At 33.1% G+C, this 23,770-nt stretch overlaps 4 protein-coding genes and 1 non-coding gene across 5 annotated transcripts; 4 read left to right on the forward strand and 1 right to left on the reverse strand.

Annotated features, from left to right (window-relative positions):
- Positions 1-12,079: 12,079 nt before the first annotated feature.
- LOC148178756 (U6 spliceosomal RNA) lies at positions 12,080-12,186 on the reverse strand. Its single transcript, XR_015769726.1, has one exon. It is a non-coding gene; the product is annotated as a U6 spliceosomal RNA (small nuclear RNA).
- A 351-nt stretch (positions 12,187-12,537) lies between these two features.
- LOC148178757 (glutathione S-transferase-like) lies at positions 12,538-13,426 on the forward strand. The gene is made up of 4 exons (XM_088030536.1): positions 12,538-12,738; positions 12,783-12,950; positions 13,002-13,144; positions 13,193-13,426. Exons 1-4 carry the CDS (start codon positions 12,603-12,605, stop codon positions 13,358-13,360), a joined length of 615 nt encoding a protein of 204 aa, XP_087886662.1. The 5' UTR covers positions 12,538-12,602; the 3' UTR covers positions 13,361-13,426.
- Positions 13,427-15,285: 1,859 nt separating this feature from the next.
- Positions 15,286-16,277, forward strand: LOC148178758 (glutathione S-transferase-like). The gene is made up of 4 exons (XM_088030537.1): positions 15,286-15,577; positions 15,634-15,801; positions 15,853-15,995; positions 16,043-16,277. Exons 1-4 carry the CDS (start codon positions 15,442-15,444, stop codon positions 16,208-16,210), a joined length of 615 nt encoding a protein of 204 aa, XP_087886663.1. The 5' UTR covers positions 15,286-15,441; the 3' UTR covers positions 16,211-16,277.
- Positions 16,278-17,441: 1,164 nt separating this feature from the next.
- LOC148178759 (glutathione S-transferase-like) lies at positions 17,442-18,435 on the forward strand. The gene is made up of 4 exons (XM_088030535.1): positions 17,442-17,641; positions 17,688-17,855; positions 17,903-18,045; positions 18,097-18,435. Exons 1-4 carry the CDS (start codon positions 17,506-17,508, stop codon positions 18,262-18,264), a joined length of 615 nt encoding a protein of 204 aa, XP_087886661.1. The 5' UTR covers positions 17,442-17,505; the 3' UTR covers positions 18,265-18,435.
- Positions 18,436-19,402: 967 nt separating this feature from the next.
- On the forward strand, positions 19,403-20,301 carry LOC148178760 (glutathione S-transferase-like). The gene is made up of 4 exons (XM_088030533.1): positions 19,403-19,624; positions 19,680-19,847; positions 19,902-20,044; positions 20,092-20,301. Exons 1-4 carry the CDS (start codon positions 19,489-19,491, stop codon positions 20,257-20,259), a joined length of 615 nt encoding a protein of 204 aa, XP_087886659.1. The 5' UTR covers positions 19,403-19,488; the 3' UTR covers positions 20,260-20,301.
- Positions 20,302-23,770: the final 3,469 nt, after the last annotated feature.

Below are 23,770 nucleotides of genomic sequence, written 5' to 3' on the forward strand. Positions count from 1 at the left end.
ACATTTGTTAACATTGTTATAATTTTTAATTAGGAACACTTACATTCATTATTTAAGTATATTTCAATCACAAATATAACAAATTAGAGTCATAGGTCCAATAACGATTTTACAAAAAAAGTCAATCGCTCCCATTACCCGACACATGCGGGTAATGAGAGCCCACTTAATGTTTTTTGGGAAATTGGGCCATAATATTTACTCTGCCCCGAAAATTCAACTAAACATACTATAAATGAGATCTTAGTTATTAATGCGATGAACTATTTGTAACACAAATAAAAAATAAATATAGAATATAACTTCATGCTTAGCTTGGCGCTAGCAATCGGCAGTTTTTTAAAAGCATGGAGTGAAAAACACACAAGCCTTCTTCGTGACTTAACGGATGGCGCTAACGACTCGTGTTCATCGGGCGAAGTTTAACGATGGTTGACGGAAGCGACCGAGTGCTTACGATCGCGCAAATGTGCCTACTTTTCCTTGTATTACTATCGCTCCCATTACCCTGCGTTCCCCTACAATGGCGTTAAAATAAAATGCTATTTCAATTTCCTAGGTAATAGGACTGTAACGTCAGCTTGGCAAATAGAGAACAGTTCTCTCTATTTTGCGTATCCTAACAATTATACGAAACGCTTCGCAAAACCTCTGACCATCAGTCAGTTCAACGATCATAATTGGCTGCCGTATTTTCATCATAACTCGATTATCGTTTGCCGAAAACATTTTTTGTTGTCAAATTTTGGTTTCGTATGGCTGTCTGCGTGTGCCTCTGGGACACGAGTTCTGGAACAGTCTGTATAGACCTACTTAAATTAATAATACTGATAGTCCTAGTGCCATTGAACTAAAACACTTTGAAGAAACTTTCAACAAAGTAGTTTCTATTCAATCTTTTACATTTAGATTGAAATAGGAATAGACAAAATACATGAAAGTTGATTTATAAAAGCACATACTTTCATTGTTAATCAGGTAGAAACGCAAAAATTTTGGTCAATTTTTCACATTGTTTATACTTAGTATGTATTCTATAGCCACATGCATTAATAAAACAGCACTTAATATAAAAAATGTAAAAAATCCAATGATTTGAACTTTCTAAAACCAAAATTTATAAATTTTGACAAAACTGACGTCAAATTTACATTATTAATATTTTATAATTATTTATTCTTGCATAGAAATGATCACATAATGAATATTGAGTTTTTCATTTTTAAGGTCTAGGCATTTAATTGTTGCATTTTAATGAATTTTAATTTATTTGTTATCGACTCATTGCATTCTTCACGATTGTTGAAGTTACTTTTAGACGTAATATTTTATTACATATTTATATTTTTTATTTTAAATGTACATATACAAATTATTAATTCTCTTTTTGTTTCTATATAAACACACACTTCTACAGTTTCAGTATCAGTTGTTCAAGACTTCACCATGAGGACTTCTACTGTTGTTTTTTGTATTGTAATCCTCTGTGCATTCGCATGTAAGTATTTATTGCAACAGTCTTGTGCTTTTTAGGACTTTAAAAGTTTAAAAAATTTTGTGTAATACTCATTAAAAGGATTACATTTTTCCAATATTAGAATAAATTATTTTTTCTTTTTAGTAAGCAATGTTGAAACTGGAGAACCCGATAAACATGAATCAACTAACTACAATGGCGAAAGTGATGGACAAGATGGCAAAGGAGAAGGAGGAACAGGTAGTGCTGGTCATGATGAAAAAGGACAGGAAGGGAAAAATAATAATAATGGACACGATGGTAAAGGAGAAGGAGTAAGAGACGATGATGGAAAAGACGGCAAAGGAGAAGAAGGAAAAGGTGGTAATGGTAATGGACAAGACAGTAAAGGAGAAGGTGAAGAAGATGGTAATAAACATGACGGCAAAGGAGAAGTAGGAAAAAGCAGTGACGGACAAGATGGTAAAGAAGATGAAAAAAACAGTGGTAAAGGACAAGACGGCAAAGATGAAGAAGAAAAATGTAGTAACGGACAAAACGGCAGAGGAGAAGGAGGACAAGCAGGTCAAGATCAAGACGGCAAAGGAGAAGGAGGAAAAGACGGTGAAGGACAAGACGGCAAAGGACAAGGAGGACAAGGTCAAGACGGCAAAGGACAAAGAGGGCAAGGCGGTGAAGATCACGAAGACACAACACAAGGAGGACAAGGCGGTCAACGCCAAGACGGCAAAGGACAAGGAGGACAAGGTCAAGATGGCAAAGAGCAGGGAAGAAAAAGCAGTAAGTGTTCCATTGATTCTAAATTACTAAAACTAACTTTTTGAGATAACTACTATACTACAATTATTAGCCTTTATCGAAACATGATGATTAAGATGTATCTAATACCTTTGTATGCTTACGTGTAAAGTACATCATAATAGTGATGATACAAATAATTCATAATAACATAGTTACTGTTTCATAATAGCATAGTTACCATCTCATAATAGCACAGTTGCCATTAATCCATAATATTCAACGTTTTTATGCAAACGAAAGCAACTCCAAAGACCAAAATTAAAGACATTCTGAAGATCTGCATTTATTTATATTAATTCTAACATAAAATATCTTGGAAAATGCTTTTCTCGCTGTTTCATCGCGTTCAAAACTTCCGTCAAAAATTGGACATTTGCAGAACTGTTGAGTGGTAACATTGCCACCTTCGTCCATGTTTCGATAAAGCTTTGTATTTACTACAGATAGTAAGTAATTCATAAAAAACTCGGACGTTAACAAGTAACGTCCTCGTTCATTATGAATTACTTAATATCCTTCTCAAATAAATAGCTATTTTGTTAAGATTCAATAATTATTTTTATTCAATTTATTTAATGTTTAAACAGAACTTTACTTTTTATACTTACAATGTTTTTGTCTTCAAAACAGCAAAATATTTTGTTTCTAATATTTTTTTTTTAGATCTAACCTTTGTTTACAACACCAACCTTGGAGATTACTTCTACAATGCTGACAGCGAAACAGCTTTTGTTTTGAACTTACTTTCAAATCATACCGGCTTTTTCAACGGTAAAACTGGGGAAGCCTTTATTGTCTCATCAAATAACCAATCTTCTGTTTACCTTCCTTCTTCTGATCAAACTTGGAATGCCAACAAAGAGTCCTTAGAAGACTATGCTGACAACACAAGTCTCGAAGTTGTTTTCAACTATGGCTTGGACAATGGCTTAGAAATAAATTCTCGTACAATCGACGATGAACTCAAAGAAAAAATTTTGGACATAACATCGACACTCAATTCTGTCAACTCAAAAACTAGTGATGGTTATAGTTACCTACTGGAAACCTCAATTCTTTCGTTAACTAGACAATTAAATGAATTAAGACCAGCTTTCAGGGGAACTAAAACACCTGTTAATGGTGACCTTTCATGTGGTCTAGAAGTCTTAAGAGGAGTAGATTGCTTTTTCGCTGGTTTTAAAGACATTTCCGAAATCAAATCCAATCCAGGTCTTGTTAATTTGGATGAAATTTTATCTTCAGACTCTGGATTAGAAGCCTTAAGTTCGTTATTAAACGATGTAGCACCAACAATTAATCTACAAGAAAATCTCTCAGACGAATCGAAAACAAATTTCATTTGGCTTTTTGACATCATTGCCAAACTTTCCGGAAATGATTACTATGATTTTAATGGCTTTGTCCGTGTTGTTATGAACATGGTCAAGTACGCTTCTGATTCGATTTCTGAAGAAGAAATGAGACACATTTTGGAACTATATTTTACTAGTGGATCCGAAAAAAATCCCAATTTGGAAAACAAATGGAAGGAGTCAGTTGAAAACTTGAAGAACACTTTCGATGAGCTGCAATTGAGTTCTGTCTTTGAATATTTCAGTGATGCTTTAGCAAAGATTATAAAAAATAATTGGAAGGTTAATAACATCAATATGTCTGACGCTATTCACGGGCTTATTTATGCTGATTTTGATGAAGAATGTGTTGATAATATTATGTCCAAATTATGTAAAGAAAATTAGAATGTTGAGTTTGATAATGGAGACTCTTGCATAATAAAAACGTGGTCTAATATAAACGTTGTTGTTTATTTAAACTATAAAAGAAGTTCTGCTGTGATTAAAAAGTTATCGATTTAAATCTAAATTATTTGTATCTACCTACACATTAACATCGGGTGTGCCGAAAAGGATGGATTAGCTGTTCAGCTGTTCACATGTTTCTAACGTATTCTTTTCAATTTCTATCGATTTCTATTTTTTTGTAAATCGGTTTTATCAAATTATTTTTAAAATGGAACACTTATATACTCATAACTTTTTATCTGTCCTCTAAAATGATAATAATATCACTGTACTAACTGCAAAATGCAACAAGCTAGGTTTTACCCGGTGGGTCAAGCATGCACAGCCGCATACGTTGAATCTCAAAGGTTCAGAAAAGCTCTAGGAGGTTCCAAAAGGTCAAAATTTAAAAACAAAAATTTTAAAAAGTAAACTGTTGTATTTAACCAACTTGAATGACCACTTGACTTACCACTTGACTTGACTGAGATTTATACCAGAGATGCCCTACCAGTTAAGCAAAAAAAGATTGCAATTCGAGCACAGTGTAATTTAATGCCATAAAGATAGATTTATATATTTTTTTTTTGATGATAAACATTGTTGTTAAATGAAGCGAAAGTCTTTTAGATCAGTTATCTCCACCAAAACGTATTGTTTTGTTATTTGGAATTTCTTAAACGCTTGTTCACACGTAGTTAAGGTTCGTTTTTTTACACACCCGTTATAATTTGTCGGGATAATAAAAATTCCCAATCCTTTTCTTCCTGTCTACAGGTCTACAAACGAATTCAAAGTTTTCCAATCACAAACGTTTTATTAATTAACATTCGAAGATACATTGTTAGTTACTTACCAACATAATTTTGTTGCAAGAAGAAACGTTTTTGATGTGTGAATTTTAGAATGCGCCGTTTGCAATTGTTAAATTGCTCTAATTTTAAATCTAATAAGTGTAGACATTTTTTGCAGATTTACTTTTATAATTCAAGACAGAATTTGTGACTAATAGGATTTTTGCGAGTTCTGAAACACCTACCTGTAGGTATCTGAAAATATTTTCAACTTGCAGACTAGTCATAACTGTCTCTATAAGTAGATAAATAAAAATTATGTATGTATAATTGACGACTATGAAACCTGTACAGCTTTTTTTACAACATAGGTACCTACCTATTTTAATTAAATTAATTTTAATTAATTTTAATTAAAGTACAATAGTGGTACCACTGAAAAAAAGCTCTTTGAAAAACAATCAACACAGTAGTTTTTATTAAATGCTTTAAAATAATATTAAAATTAATATGAATAATTAAACACATGAATGCTAATAATTACGTAAATCATATAATTGTTTTATTATTATGCAGGTAGAAATATAAATGTTTTCGTAAATGTTTCATTACATTATTTATAAGCACATACATTTATTGATAAAAAAAATTTGTCCTTAATTCTTAATTTCTTTGAATTGACGTCCATTTAGTATTTATTTAATTTTTAAAATCATTAACACCAATTTACTATATTCACTAAATCTAAATCTCCAATTAAGAAAGTATGGAGGTGCATAAGTACACAGATAGAAATTATAAGAAATTAAAGTCAATCATAAGATTTATATTAAACAAAATTTCACACTTTAGCAATACATATCTTGTATTAAAATTAAGGCATTAACCATTTGCGAATGATATAAAGTCTGGACTTTTAATTTTTGTATTTTATTTAATTTTTATTGTCTTGTTATCGATTATTTACGTTTTTGTACCTATTGTTAGACGTAATAATTTATTACATATTTATATTTTAAATATTTGTAATGTATACATACATATATGTATTTAAATATACGATATAAAATGTATGTATTCCTTTCCTGTTCCTATATAAACAAATATTTGTTTAGATTTAGTATCAGTTCTTCAAGACTTTATCATGAGGATTTCTACTGTTGTTTATTGTATACTAGGCCTATCTACATTCGCATGTAAGTATTTTATTCTAATCTCTTAATAAAAATTATGAATTAGGATTTTTTGTGTAAAACTCATCACCTTAAAGATTGAATTTTCATACACTAGAATAAAATTCTAATGTTTTTTTTGTTTTCAGTTACCAATGCTGGAGAAGAAAAACCCGATAGGGATGATTTTAGAATTGACTTTGACTTAAGTATCGGAGGTGAAAGTTGTGAAAAAATACATGGAAATGAAGGTAAAGGTGAAGGAGAAAATGGGGGTAACGGACAAGATAGCAGCGGAGAAGGAGACAAAGGTGGTAATGGACAAAATGGTAAAGGAGAAGGAAAAGGCGGTAAGTAATCGCTTCTAATAAACAATTATACGCAAATCTTTAAACGTAACAATAATCTATTATTATTTCGTTTATACGTATGGATTTGTTTAAACTTAAATTTTTAAACATTTTTTGCTTTGTTATAATGTATTTTTTTTATTTGTTAGATCTTATCTTTGGTTACAACACCAAACTTGGTGATTACTTCTACAACGCTGACAGCGAAACAGCCTTCGTTATGAACTTACTTTCAAACAACACCGGCTTTTTCAACGGCAAAACTGGAGATGCCTTTATTTTCTCACCAAATAACCGATCCACTGTTTACCTTACTTCTTCTGATCAAACTTGGAATGTCAACAACGAATCTTTAGAAGACTACGCTGAGAACATAAGTCTTGAAGATTTGTTCAAGTATGGTTTGAACAATGGCATAGAAATCAATTCTGGCACTCTTAATGATCAACTCAGAGATAAAATTTCAGACATCACATCGACACTCAGTCCGGACAACTCAAAATCTGATGATGCTTATAGTTACCTTCTGGAAACATCAATCTCTGCGTTATCTGAAAGATTAAATGAGATTAGACCTATTTTTAGAGGAACTAAAACACCTGTATTTGGTGATCTTTCATGGGGCCTTGATGTCTTGAGAGCATTGGCTAGATTCTTCTCCGGTTTTAAAGATGTGGCCGAAATAAAATCCAACGAAGGTCTTATTGATTTAAATGAATATTTATCTTCCGACTCTGGATTAGAATCTTTAAGTTTGTTATTAAAAGAAGTAGCACCAAGGATTAATCTAGAAGAAAATCTCTCAGACGAATCGAAAACAAATTTCAATTGGCTTTTTGACATCATTGGCAAACTTTCTGGAAATGATTACGAAGGCTTTAATGGATTTCTCCGTGTTGTTACAGACATGGTCAAGTATGCTTCCAATTTGATTTCTGAAACAGAATTAAGACACATTTTGGAGCTGTATTTTAATGGTGGATCTGAGAAAAACCCCGATTTGGAAAATAAATGGAACCAATCAATTGAGGAGTTGCAGAACACTCTCGACGAACTACAACTGAGTTCTGTCTTTGAAGATTTCTATGACACTTTAACAAAAATTGGAAGAAAAAATTGGGTATACAATTATATGGATATGTCTGCAGCTATTGATGCGTTTATTAGTGCTGATTTTGAAAAAGAATCTGTTGATAAAATTCTTTCTAAATTGTGTAGAGAAATCTAAAATCTAGATCTGAATTTATGATGGTGTGTGGTATATTGTAAAAAAATGTTGCATAATAAAATTGAGTCTAAAATGAACTTTGTTCTTGCAAGAGTCCAAAAATCTCTTTTTGAATTGTAAACGTCAAATTAACGTTCAAATGACATCTTCGGAAACATTATATTTACAAGCGCCCTGGACGTTTATACACGCCGTGCGGTAAAAATTGCTCAAATCGTCTGCTCTTCAGATGCGTTTATAAATTAAAATTTCTAATCGAAAATCTTAAAACGAAACTTTTAAAACGACCATACCGTTCTTGATGCTTAAATAACTATATTTACCCTAGCTATAAGAATTTTTTTTTTAATACAACTGACATAAAAAGTTAAAAATTAGTAATAGTATTAATATTAAACTAAAGTCATTTAAGAGAAAGAATTTTTTGCTGAAATACAAATTCTATGAACGAGATTAAAATTATTCTGTGCTTTGCATAAGATAATCTTTCGTTAAATATTTAATCTTAATGTTAATTTAAAACAGCTATTAAACGAAACTTCCTTTATTACTTTGACGTCAATATGTTCCTTCATACATATATACTTAGCAAAGTTCTTGGACACATTACGAAGTTCCTAAAAACGTAAAACGAGATACATCACAATTTTTTGGTTTATTTTAAAAATTCTTTTGATCATGTTAAACTTCTTTGCTATTTTAAAATAAATCTGTCTGTGTGTGATCAAAATCTTACATAAATAAAAAACATCACCTAATGTCACTAACTTATTATGAGTTTAAAGAAATTTGATGCTCTATGCTATGATAAAAAATTCAACGACCCAAAATGTATTAAAATCAATGTGACCTCTATTAGCATCTTTTTTTCGTTTTTTATTTACTATAAAAGAACACTTTAGATAATAAAAAATGTAAGGTGAAACAGCCGTTACATAATGATGTATAATAATTTAATTACTATCCAAAAATAAGTTAAAAATGCATAGAAAAAACATTGTAATTGTAAATTTTTCACTTTTATGACTTTTTTGCTACAAATATAAACGTGCGTTTTTTTTACTTTACTAGAGATTTAGAAAATCCTCAGAATGAAGGTTTTCATTGTTGTTTTTTTGTGTACTTTAATTTTATATACTACGGCACGTAAGTATTTTTTTTATCTATTTTCTTATAATAAAATGCTCATTGGTATAGTAACTCTCATTATTAAAACTATTGGTTAATCAAAAAAAAAATAAAATGGTTACAGCAACACTTTATTCACCCTGTTAACGACATCGCAAATAAAGAAATAAAAAATTGATATGTGCGCTACCATTAAAATTTGGCGTTGGGTTCTTTGTAAAATATGTTACGCATAACCTTCATTTTCCCAATTTAAGGTCTGAATGTGTTTGAAATAATAAATAACTAGAAAAATAGCATTCCACAAAATGTTTTGGTCGAAAATGCGGTTGCAGTATATAATTTATTGCCAGAAAAATCAAAATTATTTTACAAAATAGAATAAAAAGGAAACCTATGAGTAAGTTATAAAATTCTTTGAATATCCTGCAAAATTGGAAAAAAATTGTATGACACACACAAATAAACAAATTGTATCTACTCAAAAACATTAAAGCTAAACTAGTTTTTCATGTAGGAAAATGAATTTTATTTTTATTTACTTAAATCATACCGTGTACAAAAAATAAAGTAAGTACAAAATTTTTCTAGGTGATGGAGATAGCAAAGAAGAAAAAGGAGGAAAAGGCAGCTATGAACAAGGTGGCAAAGGAAAACTAGGTGGTGTTGGAAAAGGAAATGGAGGAATAGGCGGATTAGGAAAAAGTGATGAGGAAAAAGACGACAAAGGAAAGGGAGGAATAGACGGTAATGGAAAAGACGACAAGGGGAAGGGGGCAATAGGCGGTGATGGAAACAGTAACGACAAAAATGGAAAAGTCAGTGATGAAAATAAAAGTAATGTAAAAGGTAGTGATGAAAATTCTGGAAGCAAAGAAAACGAAAAAAAAGATAGTGATGAAAAGGATGGAAATGAGGGAAAGAAAGACAGTGATGAAAAAGACGGAAAAGGAAAACAGCAGGACAGTGATGAAAGAAATGGAAACGAAGGAAAACACAGAGATAAAATAGGTGATGATGGAAAGGATGGTGATGGTAAATATTTATAACAAAATAAAAATTCTTGTATCATATCTTTTTATTTTCAGATGGAGACAACAGAAAAAGTAAGTAATCAAATAAAAAATAAAATTCATAGCTAATTTTTTCTTTAGTTCGTCTAATACTTATCTACAATCCGAAATTCGGGAGTTACTACTATAACCAACAGTCCCAAACTGTCATTGCCTTAGACTACCAATCTTCTTACACCGCTTATTACAACGGCAAAACTGGAGAAGTTTTTATCTTTTCTTTCTACGAAAACCAAGCAGTATATCTCACTTCAAAGTCTTCCGATAAAGTCTGGATCGCCGAGAAACAAAGCTTTGAGGAATACATTAAAAGCGAGATCCAACTCAAAGAATTGTACGCAATTGGTTCGAAAACAGGCATCTCGTTCAATGGCGTCACTATAACAGAAGACTTCCAAAAGAAACTATTCGGAATTTTAAAAACACAAAGCCAGGATTACTCTTCCGATTGTGCAGCTTACGGAATTGGCCTTCAGTTAACCGCTTCCACGATAACAGGAATAAGTAAAGAAATCCAAACAGTCTTCGATACGACTAATGTTACGCTTCGTGGGGACATACAGCAAACTACGGGGGTCTTCCAAGGATTCCAAACGTTCTTTAGTGCTTTCGGTGACCAAATCTCAGTCCTTAAAGACAAAAATATAAAATTTGATTTGAGGAAAATTCTGAGAACTGATTCCGGAAGTAATATTTTGGTTATCTTCCTGAAAGAACTTGCACCAAAAGTTGATATAGGAAAGATTCTGGGGAAATATTTCAACACGGATTCTCGTTTTTTTAGCCTTATCAGTAAACTATCTGGTAATAGTTTTAGGGGCTACAGTGGATTTTTTTTTGTGCTTTCATATGTTGTAAGATTTGCATATAATGAGATTTCAGAACAACAAGTCAGTTTAGCTTTGGTACAATATTTTACTGACCCAAACGTGAAGAAGTTTGATTTAGAAAAAAATTGGAATAGGTCGATAGAAATATTGCAGAGAAGTATCAAATCTTTGAAGTTAGATAATGATTTAATTTCGTTAAGAAAAACGTTGGATATGATAATGAAGAAAAAATGGTTTATCGGCAATATTGACATGTCTAGTGTTATTAAAATTATTTTCGCATCCGATTTTGAAAAAGAATCGGTAAAGAAAGTTATGTCCGCCTTAAAACAAAAGTGATGATTTATTACTAAACTGTACTTGATAACTATAAATGGTTTGTTTGTTGAACATAAAAGTTTTGAGAAGGCGAAATCGTTTCTTGTTTTACTAAAAAATGTTTGAAAATGAATTAGTTTATCTTTTTTGAAATTACTGTACAGACTGATCAGTTATAATGTATAGTATTAAATGTACAGGTTGTTATGGTATGTAAGTTATCTACCAGCAAGTAAAAGCAAAAACAGGATCAGTCTCGATAATTCAAATTTGCCGATTATTTAAACTGAACGTTCTTTAATTAATTCCAACAGAACCGGTAAATTTTCTTTTCGAAGAGAGAATTCAGTAATTCTCTATAATTCCAATTTTTCGAAAAAATGATAAGAAAATTTTGTTGTTTTGCTATAACTAGTCTTTGAATCATTTTAATGAGTCGTATACATAATTTCCGGAAAGTGGCACACTACCTAGAAGAATAATAATTAATTAATTAGATGGCCCCCAGAAAACCAAAAACATTAAAATAAAATTAGGAAAATAGCAACATTGCTGAACTCTTCCCACAATAATTATTTAAATTTACAGTATTTAAAGCCATAGTAACGTTGTATTGTTGGCGTTAGTCAGGTGGACTCAGAGTGCTACATTCTTTCGATTTTTTTGCACAAAATTGAAAACATGTTTTTTTAACATTTTTTAGGTGATCTATGGCATTTTGATGATACACTATCACAGTGGTACGTACGAGACTTTCAGGACACCTGTATTTCATCGTCTAAGCGGCAACATCCGCAAACTGAGTTGTGAAAATATTTGCTTACTTTTTTCTCAGATAAATTTTTCGCTGGAAACTTTCCGGTGGAAATTATTTTTTGTATTTATTAATGAATATATCTGACTTTAAGCAAGATTTGATACCAATTAATAATTGAAAAAAATTACTTACACAGCCAAAAAAACAGTTTTTTTGCGCTTCCGTATGGCATTGTAAAAATTGAGATTGCGGTATTTGCCGCTTAGGCGATTTATTTTTTCCTTTGAAAAAATTGAATTACATATATATGAGCAATGAACGTTTTTGTATTATAAAACAATAAAGAAAATGAAAGTGGTTAGATTCAAAAAATGTGGAACGCTTCACGATTTTGCGTGTCATCCTTGCGCAGGGGCCATGCTAATCTTCTCTGTATCGTTCCAATTTTAGTATATGTACCGCCGAAGCGAGTACACTTGCTTAGCTTGTCCAAATGTATATATAGCAAGTGAGAACCGTCAATTAAGAGTGAGATATATTGTTTGTAGATAGGCAACTAACAATACACTACACTGTATTTATCATTGCCTATACTTAATGGTACTTAATGTCTCATTTTATTTATATCCATAACTTCATAATCATGCAATTTAATCCATAGCACATTTATAACAATAACAATATAAACTTATTGTCACTTTTTAATTGTACAACATACATCAATCACACTAGTTACAAAAATGGGACCTCATTTGTTGAAACAGATTTTTTTTTGTATCTAATCTCTATCATCATCTCAATTCCACTTCCAAACTCCCATATAATATACATCCTTGACAATCAGCAATTTAGTAGCGATCCAACAATCAAGGTGAAGTCACTTTCTAACGATGGCCCCAACATATAAATTAACGTATTTTCCGACCAGAGGCTGGGCTGAACCTATCCGCTTCCTCCTAAGCTATGGAGGAATAGAATTCGAAGACGTTCGCGTAACGTTCGAGGAATGGCCACAACTTAAAGAAAGTGAGTAAAATAAAAATACAAGAACGGAACTAATATTGTTTTAGAAACCCCTTGGGGGCACCTTCCGGTTCTTGAACACAATGGAAAACAAGTCGGAGAGAGCATCGCAATCGCTCGCTACGTTGCAAAACAAGTAAATCTAGCAGGAAAAAATAATTGGGAAGATTTGGAAATAGACTCCACCGTCGATGCCATCAAGGACAGTTGTACTAGTAAAAAAGTTAGTTTATACAATTTTTTTTAGTTAAAATGCATCATTTAAGAACTGAGTGCGCTCCGTAATGAGAAAGACCCTGAAAAACTGAAGGAATTAAGAGAGAATGTTGTAAACGAAGTGATCCCTTATTACATGAAACGATTTGACGCTTTGGCTGAAAAAAATAATGGATATTTGGCTGTTGGACGGGTATATTTTCATGTTTTCTTGTTTAGGACTTTTAACGCTTTGTTTTAGTTGACTTGGGTTGATTTGTTCTTTGTTAGTCTGTCGGAAGCTATGGATGCTATTGTTGGAAGTGATGTTTTGAAGAGTTATCCAAACTTGGACGCTTTGAAGACAAAAGTTTTGGCGATTCCAAATATTAAGAAGTGGGTGGAAAAACGACCACAAACTACTATATAACGCTTTCAGTTTAGACTTGTAGTTTTGTGTCAGTTTTGTAATAAATAATCAGTAATAAAATTTAAATCGGGTCTTATTTTGCAGAATATCTTTCAATTAACAAGTTAACAGAGAAAATTTATTGGATCAATTCTTGGTGTTGACAAAAAATATCAATTTATTTATTCCCAAACACCAAATTTTGTCAAAACATGCTGATGGTAGCATTGCTATCGAAACGCACGTCAGCAAATTTTGACAAAATTTGGTGTTTGGAAATAAATTGTAATTTTGATAATTTAAGTAAACAGAATTTAATCTACAATTTTATCGCTTTCACCGAGACTTTCACTAATTTATGGCAAATTGTTAATTTTTCTCTTCTGTTTATCTCACAATTAGTGATGCTGAAGATGTTTAAAATTAGTCTAAAACAAGTAGAATTCTTTTTACACCAGATTATAATAACTAATTTTAAAACACTTAGTAGAGGAGAGCGGGGTAATACCAAGCACTTAAACAAAAATCTTTAGAAAAACCTATATTATCAAAAATAGAACATCGACGTTTCTGACTAACAATAATTGTAACATTGGACTACGTAATAATGTAAAAGCAATAAAGATCCAGCCACTGTTGTCTAGAAACAGAGATCATGGCTATTCAAGCCTTAATTTTACCGATTCTGTAGTACAAAATTGCAGTAACACTAATGTAGCACCTCAGTTGGACTATTAGCTTTAAAAATTTTAGGTCCATATGATGCTTAACAGTTTAAAAGTTGAGTTAAAAGTGTTGAGAGTTGTATATTTGTTGCATAACACCTCTCAATTTAAAAACTAAGTCTTTATTAATAAAGTAATTATAAAATTAAATAGGTACAAAAATTGTACAAAATACTTTTTTTTTAATTGGCGTAGTTAAAATTTTCGACTTTGTTTTTTCGATGTCGATCGTTTTGTGATGTTATTGTTAGGTTCTTTTCTGAGAATAGGAGCACTAACAGACCGTGCAGACAAACAGCTAGGCTATTGGTTCTAGCAATGCTTCTACTGTTGGTGTCTTTAGACCTTCCACATTTGTGCGTGATATTATTCTATTTGGAGCTTCTATTCCTTCTTTGAACACAATTTGGACACAGTCGATACAAGTAGATCAAATAAGATAAAAGCACAATCGTAAGACACTATAGAATAACTACTTACATTTGAAATATATGCTGAATCAATTTTCTAACATAGCTTCTTGATAATCTGACTCTTAAATCTTAGAATGCACGTTAGCAAAACGCATTCTTCGACCACCATATCGAAACGGCTAGTTTAATCCATCGGGTTATGTCTGAAGCATAATTGCCACATGTGTTTTTACATGATAGTATATGCCCAATTTCAAATTTATAAGCGAGAATTGTGAAAAAGGTATGCATGGAATTACCCCCTCATCTGCTTGGCATTACATTATGCATGGAATTACCCCCTCATCTGCTTGGCATTACCCCGCTCTCCCCTACTTATACCAATAATTATTCTTCGGCGAAAAATGTCACCAATAATAATGCTTAACTACTTTACAAGTACCTAACATTTTTCACACCTATTAAACAAACACTTCCACAATAATCCACGCTGAATCACTACATGTAAATTTGTTCTTTAATTGCAAATCATCAGATTAAATTGTGTTGAAACAAAGGGATTTGATAAGATAATAATAAATCATATTAATAAAATGTAATAATTTAGTATTTTTTAGAATTTTTAAATTTGTTTAACCTATTTGTCTTCATTCATAGTTGCAGAAATTTTTTCTATTTTTTACAGTTGTCTGATTAGTTTGAATGTTGTTAGGATTATTTGTTGTGCAATATTCTTACCATACTTATGACGTAATTATTAAACCTTGTAAAACCTTGGCCATGGTCAAGGCCTAGCACATCCACATCGTTCATTTATTACAGTAAACATTTAAACAGAAATATGTTAAATCACCTCATTTTTGTTGTTATCTTTTTATTTAGATAGTAGATACAGTATAAACATCAGTCAGCACTTAGCTATAAAAACTAGTGAGTGACAAAACACAACGCCAACAATTTTACAATGGCACCAGCATACAAATTGCACTACTTCGATTCCAAAGGCGCCGCCGAACCTATTCGATACCTCTTCAAATATGGTAACATCGATTTTGAAGATGTCCGAGTCAAACATGAAGATTTTCCAAAATTAAAAGAAAGTTAGTATACCTACAAAAATGTTTATTTGTCAAATAATTATTATTGTTCATCTAAGGTACTCCTTTCGGACAGCTACCGTACATCGAGCACAACGGTAAAAGAGTCAACCAAAGTATAGCTATTTGTCGGTATCTGGGCCACATTTTAAAACTCACCGGAAAAGACGAATGGGAAAATTTGGAAATTGACGCCGTTGTCGACACATTGACTGACATGAGCGCAAGTAATTGACCATCGTTTTACGTCTAAAACATACTCAACATTGATATTTTAGATGGTAGAGGTCTTTTCCAAGAAAAAGACGAAACAAAAAGGAAGATTTTAAAAGAGAAACTGATAAACGAAACGATTCCATTCTATATGACACGTTTTGAAGCTCTGACTAAGAAAAATAATGGCTACTTGGCCGCTGGAAAGGTTAGTGTTTTCTTGATTTTTTTCATTTTTGTAATGTTGTTTTACAGTTGACTTGGGTGGATTTTGTGTTTGCGTCGAAAGCAGCGAATTACGTGAAATATATGGGAGAAGACCTTTTCCAAAATTACCCTAATCTTAAAGCTTTGGTCAAGAAAGTGGAAGATTTTCCAGCTATTAAGAAATGGACTGAAGTTCGACCAAAAACTGAATTTTAAATTTAATGTTTTATTAAAGCAATAAATGTACATACATAATTATAAAAAATTGAAGTTTTTAATTTTATTACAAGAATAGTTAATTTTTTCTGAAAAATATCGTAATTATAATTATTATAACTAATAATTACATTTAATTAGAAAAAGTGTAATTTGAGTTACATTCGGTTTTAAAAATACAAAACATTTTCGACGGCCAAAAACACCAAAACATCATTTTTTGTCGAAAAGATTTGTAAGATAGCTAAAATAGTAATTGTTAAAATAATACCATTTTTACACAACTTGTCAATTTATCATTATTATCAAACAAACGCTATTACAAGTCGCGCTGAATCACTTGTTTTAAGCAAATAAATTTGTTCATCTATTATTGCCAATCATTGGATTGTTAAGATAAGTCATAATATTTATAATAATCAAATCTTCTTTACGATGAAGTTTGTATTACTAGCAAATTTATTGTTTGTTTATAAATTATTATTTTTCTGGATCAGTTTTTTGAGATAAATTGTATATCTGGTTGCCTATACCTCGACTTTATTACTTGAGAAAAGAATAAACCCGTTCTTTTAAAAATAATATGTTAAAGGTATAAGATAAACATATATTGTATGTATTTTTTTAGTTTTTTTTCTCATAAAAAATAAGTAGCGCCAATATGAGCAAATAAAAGAAATAGACAAGCTCAAAGCCTCAAATAATAGTTATTTCTAGCCTAGTGAAACAAATAACTATTGCCCGGTAAACAAAAACTACGTAAAAGACAAATTTATCAAAACAGATGACAATATCTACAATAAATTCAATTTTCTAGTTACTAAAATTCCCTGCGGTCTTATAGGTAAGTATAAATGCTGAACACATCATCTTGTAAATAACGCTTATTTAGAGACGATTTCTACTACAGGGTCTACTCAGTGCACTCACAATAGATACACACAAAAATATTTAATTTTCTAAACATTCAAAAAATAAAGTTTCAAACCAACATTGCTAACAGTCTTTTAATATTCCGTAATTTAAATGAGAATAATTGTTAGATTGCATTTGTTGCATGAGCTAAAGTTGAAGGTTCTAGAACACCCAACGGTGTAAACCGTTGGGTGTTCTACAACCTTCACCATGACCTAGCGTATCCACATCCATGATTATAATTGTTATTAGTCATTATTCCATAAATACTTTAGAACCAGCTCGATTTTATCTTAGATAGTGCGTACAGTATAAAAAGTCGGCAGTCTACAGTAAGTTATCAGTCTAGTAAGTGGCAAAATATAGTCAACAACTTCACAATGGCACCAGCATACAAATTGCACTACTTTGATGTCAAAGGCGCCGCCGAAGCAGTTCGATATCTCTTCAAATACGGCAACATCGATTTTGAAGATATCAGAATCAAACATGAAGATTGGCCAAAATTGAAAGAAAGTCAGTATCTAAAAAATTTAACTTCATAAATAATTGTGCTTTTAAGGTACTCCTTTCGGTCAGCTACCATACCTCGAGCACAATGGTAAAAAAATCAACCAAAGCATAGCCATTTGTCGGTATCTAGGCCACATTGTAAAACTCGACGGAAAAGACGAATGGGAAAACTTGGAAATCGACGCTGCAGTTGATACTTTGACCGATTTACGCTCAAGTAAGCATCAGAATTTAAAATAAAATTTATTAACGTTAATATTTCAGATATTAGACCCTTTTTCCTAGAAAAAGACGAAACAAAAAAGAAGGGTTTGAAAGAAAAACTCGTAAATGAAACAATGCCATTTTATCTTACACGTTTTGAAGCTCTAACTAAGAAAAATAATGGTTATTTGGCCGCTGGAAAAGTTAGTGTTTTCTTATTGTATTTAAACTTTTATTATAACGTTGTTTTACAGTTGACTTGGGCGGATTTCGTATTGGCGGCAGGAGCAGGAAGTTTTGAAAACATTCTGGGAGAAGACATTTTCCAGAGTTATCCAAACCTTAAAGCTTTAATTAAAAAAGTAGAAGAATTGCCAGCTATTAAGAAATGGATTGAAGTTCGACCACAATCAGCTTTCTAAGATTAATGTTTTATTGAAGTAATAAATGTACTTTAAAAAATGCAGTAGTTAATATGATATGATACAATAGATGTCTAAGAACCTACGTTTCCGAGTGCGAGTTAAAAACAACGTGACTGGCAGATAGAGAATAGAATTTTTTATATGAATAATAGAAGATTTTACATTTTTTTCCAATTAAAACAATTAAAAAATTACAACAATAAATACTTAAATAAAAACAATAAATAAAAAAGTCTACTTCTTAGTAGAATATTAGCTATAACAACAACCTCTACCAATAGACGGTTTTTATTAATTTAACTACATATTTATGAGCCTTGAATCTTTTTTTACTTCATCAGCACTAATTCATGAATACAACCTTGGTAAATAAATCTAGTATTAAAATAAAACATCAATAAACCAAGTATGTATGTATGCACCTATAAAAGATACGTTCAAGATTTTTTTTTACACTTTTTGCTAAATTATAACAATCAGTTGTTATCAGTTGACATGATATACTTTTTAGAATTACAAAATATATTATCTATTAAGCAAGTTAGAAAGATACTAAATTATATACATGACTTGTTGAAAATCAATGACCGAAATAATTACACGTTTCTCTGGTTATACACCACAAACAATTAGATAAGAACATGGTGCTATGTATCACTTTTAATGAGTTTTAATTTTTGCATTGTCATCTGAAGATAAACATAAACTAAATATTTTAAAAAGTTAAAATAAAGTGATTATGAAATTATAATAAGAACAACACCGAATATTAAAAATTGCACCGTCATATTGGTTTTTCACTTAATTTTTTTTTTTGTCTAAACCACAAACATTTCCGAAACCGCCAATTAACAAAAATAATAACAGGTAGGTACTAATTAATTGGGTGTTCGATTTCTCAATGAAATAAAAATAGATTGTAGGCGTACAAGGTCAGATTTTGTTTCTCTGTTGCTGTAAACCTAACAGCAGAAAAGTTAATTTTTACAGCTTTGACCCAAGTCATTGTTACCTTTAAAAGTTGTTCTAACATAACGTGAATAATAAATATCGATCTACCGATGCATAAAAGCGAAATCAAGTTGTCCAAAAGCCGCGTTCTGTTGTAAATAAAATTCTTACAACGTGTATCCACCATCAGTTTCTATAAAACCGCTAGTACCGACATCAATAACTCTGTAACTCAGTAGTTTCCCAACCTTCGCGAAGAACACACATACCATGGCACCAGCTTACAAGATAACTTATTTCAACGGTCGCGGTTTGGCTGAAACATCTCGTTACCTTCTTAAATACGGTGGAATTGAATTCGAAGATGTGCGTGTCGAAAGAGATGACTGGCCTAAAATAAAAGACTGTAAGTTTAATCTAACACTTATTAAAAAAAGAACGATTGAAAAAAATAATTCCAGCTACTCCTTTCGGAATTTTGCCTCTTCTGGAACACAACGGGAAAAAAATTGGGCAAAGTATTTCAATGGCCCGGTATTTAGGCAAACTGGTGAAGCTTGCAGGAAATGATGATTGGGAAAACTTCGAAATTGATTCTGTAGTCGACACTGTGAACGATTTGAGACTAAGTAAGATCAGTTTTGTTTTATTGGCAGATAAATACTAATGATATTTTTGATCAGAACTGGTTCCAATTTTCTACGAGCAAGACGAAGCAAAGAAGAAGGTCTTAACCGAAACGTTCTGCAAAGAAACTCTGCCTTACGCTCTTCCACGTTTGGAGGCCGTCGCGCAAAAAAACAAAGGTCATCTCGCTTTGGGTCGAGTAAGCCGTTTCTAACAAATTTTCTCAATTTTAAACTTGTGTTCCAGCTAACATGGGCTGACTTTTACTGGGCAACCATCTCTCCAATATTTGATAGGGTTAGTGGTGGTGACTCTCTTGCCGATTATCCCACCTTGAAAACCGTCAGAGACACAGTGGATGCACTACCGGCCATCAAGAAGTGGATAGAAGCTAGACCAAAAACTGAATTCTGAATGTATTTAGCCACAATTCATAAATAAAAGTTCAAAAAACTATATCTTATTTACTGTATTGAGCAACAGTTGTTTACTTGTAACAATTTATTTGATTTAACGTTATCTGAGTAAAACAACCTTGACTTGAAATAATTACAATTGTGAGGTAACTTAAAAAAAGTGGTTTGGTTGATGTTGGTAACGATGTGACTAATGTTCATCATGATAAATTTAAATTGTTTTAAAAGGTTTAACAAGGAAGAGCAAGGCCAAACATTCATGCCAACGCCAACGCATCAAATGCTTGACATTCAATTTATAAAAACATTCCGCAAGTCAGAATCGATATCAGGTGTGTGTTTAGCTTATCGGCACAAATTAATCTAAGGTATAGCCGGGTGGTAATAGTTGATAAATAATTTGAAACATCAGTTTGTGATGTATAATAACATAAGTTTGTCAAAAACCGTTTACAAAATCTAACACCGATAGATTGAAAGTTACCCGGCGCATCCACCACTGTTATAAACACAATAAAGTCACAAATTTTTAACAATTTTAGTTTAATAATTTGAATATTTTTTGTTTCTCAATGTTTTAGTAAATAAATTTATACAACGTTACGTTACAAGAATTAGATCGGTATGTTTTTGTACCTAAAACAGAAATATTGTTTATACAGGTGTCTCAGAACTCATGACTCATAGAACAAGGTGCTGACAGCAATACAGATGATAAATTTCAAAACAAAAATTGCTTATGCCGAAAGCTTATTCTAGAGGTGGAGTAAAAGGCCATTCCAATTTCATAGGCAACGAGAGGGTAATGTTCACTTGACCAATCGATTGTTAGAAGAAATTATTTAAGGACTCAATAAAACCAAAAGGTCAAACTTCAAAATTAAGCTTTAATGCTTTTCTGGTACACTCTTGAGTCATGAGCAGTCATAAACAAGTATCGTTCGATGGTACAGACGAAGTGCCTCCGGTCATGGGTCCCCGTACTCCCGTGGTCCTGTGGCGGTACTCGCTGGCCTAACTCGTGACCCGATGAGTCCCGAATAATTGTGGCCAACGCCCTGGTCCAACAGGAACGGACTGGGATCAAAAGGGGCCCGGTCAAACGGACGCTAACATTCGGCCATTCCTGACATTGAGAGTGTCCTCACTCCAAGTCCAGTGGTGGACTGAAACTCAATTGAAAGTCTAAGAACTCTAGTTGTGACTATACACAAAACAAAAGAAAAAAAAATGCAATGCTGTGGAATCGTCGCCATTCGACTACAGATGTGTATGCATGTTGCAGCAACTAAATTCCTGTAAAGAGGAGAACAAACTTGGCCAAGTTTATTAGTATCAAAACATAACTATACTAATAAATGAAACGAAACTAAAAATACTTAAAAGATACTTAAAAACTAATGTTGCAATTAAACTAGTGCATGCCTTATTCTAATGACCACCCTGCAACTAGCACAGTCAGTGATCCCAGAGTAGCACTTCCTCTCGCCTGTGGCGGACAATCCGCGGCTACCCGCTGACAGCCAACCGCGAACCCGCTGTACAAGCTGCCCCGTATTCCGCGACCCCATCTGGTTGACTGCTCTCAGACCTCCATCACATTTGGCTTAGACCTCCAACTTAATTGACTGACTGGTCTCCAGATCTCAAAGATCTCCCAACTTATTTGGCTTACTGGTCTCAATTTTTCCATTAGTTCCAAATACAGCTACAACCATTGGTCCATTTACTGAGTATAACTTTTAACCATCACTCCATTTACTCATTACATACTCATCTTCCCGCGGCCTACTGGCGCGCACCGTCGCTTGCACCATGCCAATTCCAATTCTCGCAACGGGCGCCCGGGGACCAACTCCAGCTTCGCAACTGTCAGCACCGCTGCCTCACACCACCGAGACCGGAACCGTAACTACTCTGACCAGGAGTGGACTCACAACCACCCCTGACACGGGATACACCCCCATATCACATCTGTGATCGACAGGATGCACCCGCATACCACAGACTACATCTGTGAACCACAGGATCCCACCTGTGCAACTGAGTTCTCTCTGCAACTGAGTCCAACTGAGTCCACCCGGCCTTCACGGAACTCCGGCCACCCATGAGATACACTCATGCCACTCAGTTCTGCCCATGGGTCCCACCCATGCAACTCAGTTCTGCCCATGGGTCCCACCCATGCAACTCAGTTCTGCTGGTCCTCATAACGGATCCATGGCCTCATATTATCGACTCCAGCCACACCGTTATACCTCAACCTCGAGCGACTACTCCCAGGAATATCTGAAATTTCGTAGCGTTCGTTGCCCAACTCCTTGGCAACCCTGAACGGTCCTCGCCACCGGGGTAGCAACTTATGGCTTTTTCCTGTGCCCGGAGTACTCGTCACTCGAACCAGGACCAAATCACCCTCAGCATACGGATGCGCAGGACAACGCTTCTGATCAAACCGCCTCTTTTGCTCAGCCTGGTACTGATCGGTAAACTGCGTCATCCTCTCCCGCACCCTTGTGACGTCCACTACATCTTCCACTTGTAAGTGGCCCTGTGAACTTACACGAAAACCCATTAGAGCTTCGCTCGGCGTCACATTAATTGCTTTATTCAGGGTACCATTGAGACCAAGCTGGATATTAGGTACATTTTTGTCCCATCTGCGATCTGTATCATTTGCGCCCATTGTTGCTAATGAGTTTAAGATTGTACGATTATAGCGTTCAACTTGACCATTGCCACGAGGCATAGCTACGGCATTAAGGTAATGAAGACTTCCTATTTTTGCGCAAAAACTTTTGAAATGTTCACTTGTAAAACAAGTACCCCTATCGGTTATAATGCGCCTTGGTACTCCAAAATTTTTGATCAAATCATTCAGTGAACTGATGACATGTTTAGTTTTGGTATTTTTCACGGGATAAAGTAGAATGAATTTGGTAAAAGCGTCAATGAAAACGAGGAGGTGAGTGTTACCGGATTTACTTTTAACAAAGGGTCCTAAATGATTTGCATGGATTGTGTGAAAGGGCTTGGCGATTTTAGGAATCGGATGTCGAGAACCTTGAGATTTGCCGGAGGGATTTTTAAAATAGAGGCAGTTGAGACAATTGGCGACATACTTTTTAACGAATCGACGCATCCCTTTGAACCAATATTTACTTGACAATAACTCTAACGTTTTCTCAGCAGCAAAATGCCCTGAATCGTCGTGTGTCATTTTTAATAACTGAAAGCGGACACAATGAGGAACAACCCACCTAGACCCAAAAGCTGTGAGTCTAGAAACTTTACCTCCTTTCAACGTATAAGTTTTGAAAATATGTTTGTTTCCATCAAAATCACCAGATTCTAGAATCGTTTTAATATTCTGAATCTTGTAGTCCTGTTGTTGAACAGCCAACAACCAAGTGTCCTCTGGCATGATTGCTATAAATACACCTTTCGTCTCATCAGTTATATTTCGACTTAGAGCATCAACATGTTGTATTTGTTGTCCAGCTCTATGT

The sequence above is a fragment of the Gnatocerus cornutus genome, chromosome 2, assembly GCF_029298725.1.
Source record: "Gnatocerus cornutus isolate USDA-ARS CGAHR chromosome 2, icGnaCorn1.1, whole genome shotgun sequence".
NCBI lineage: Eukaryota > Metazoa > Arthropoda > Insecta > Coleoptera > Tenebrionidae > Gnatocerus > Gnatocerus cornutus.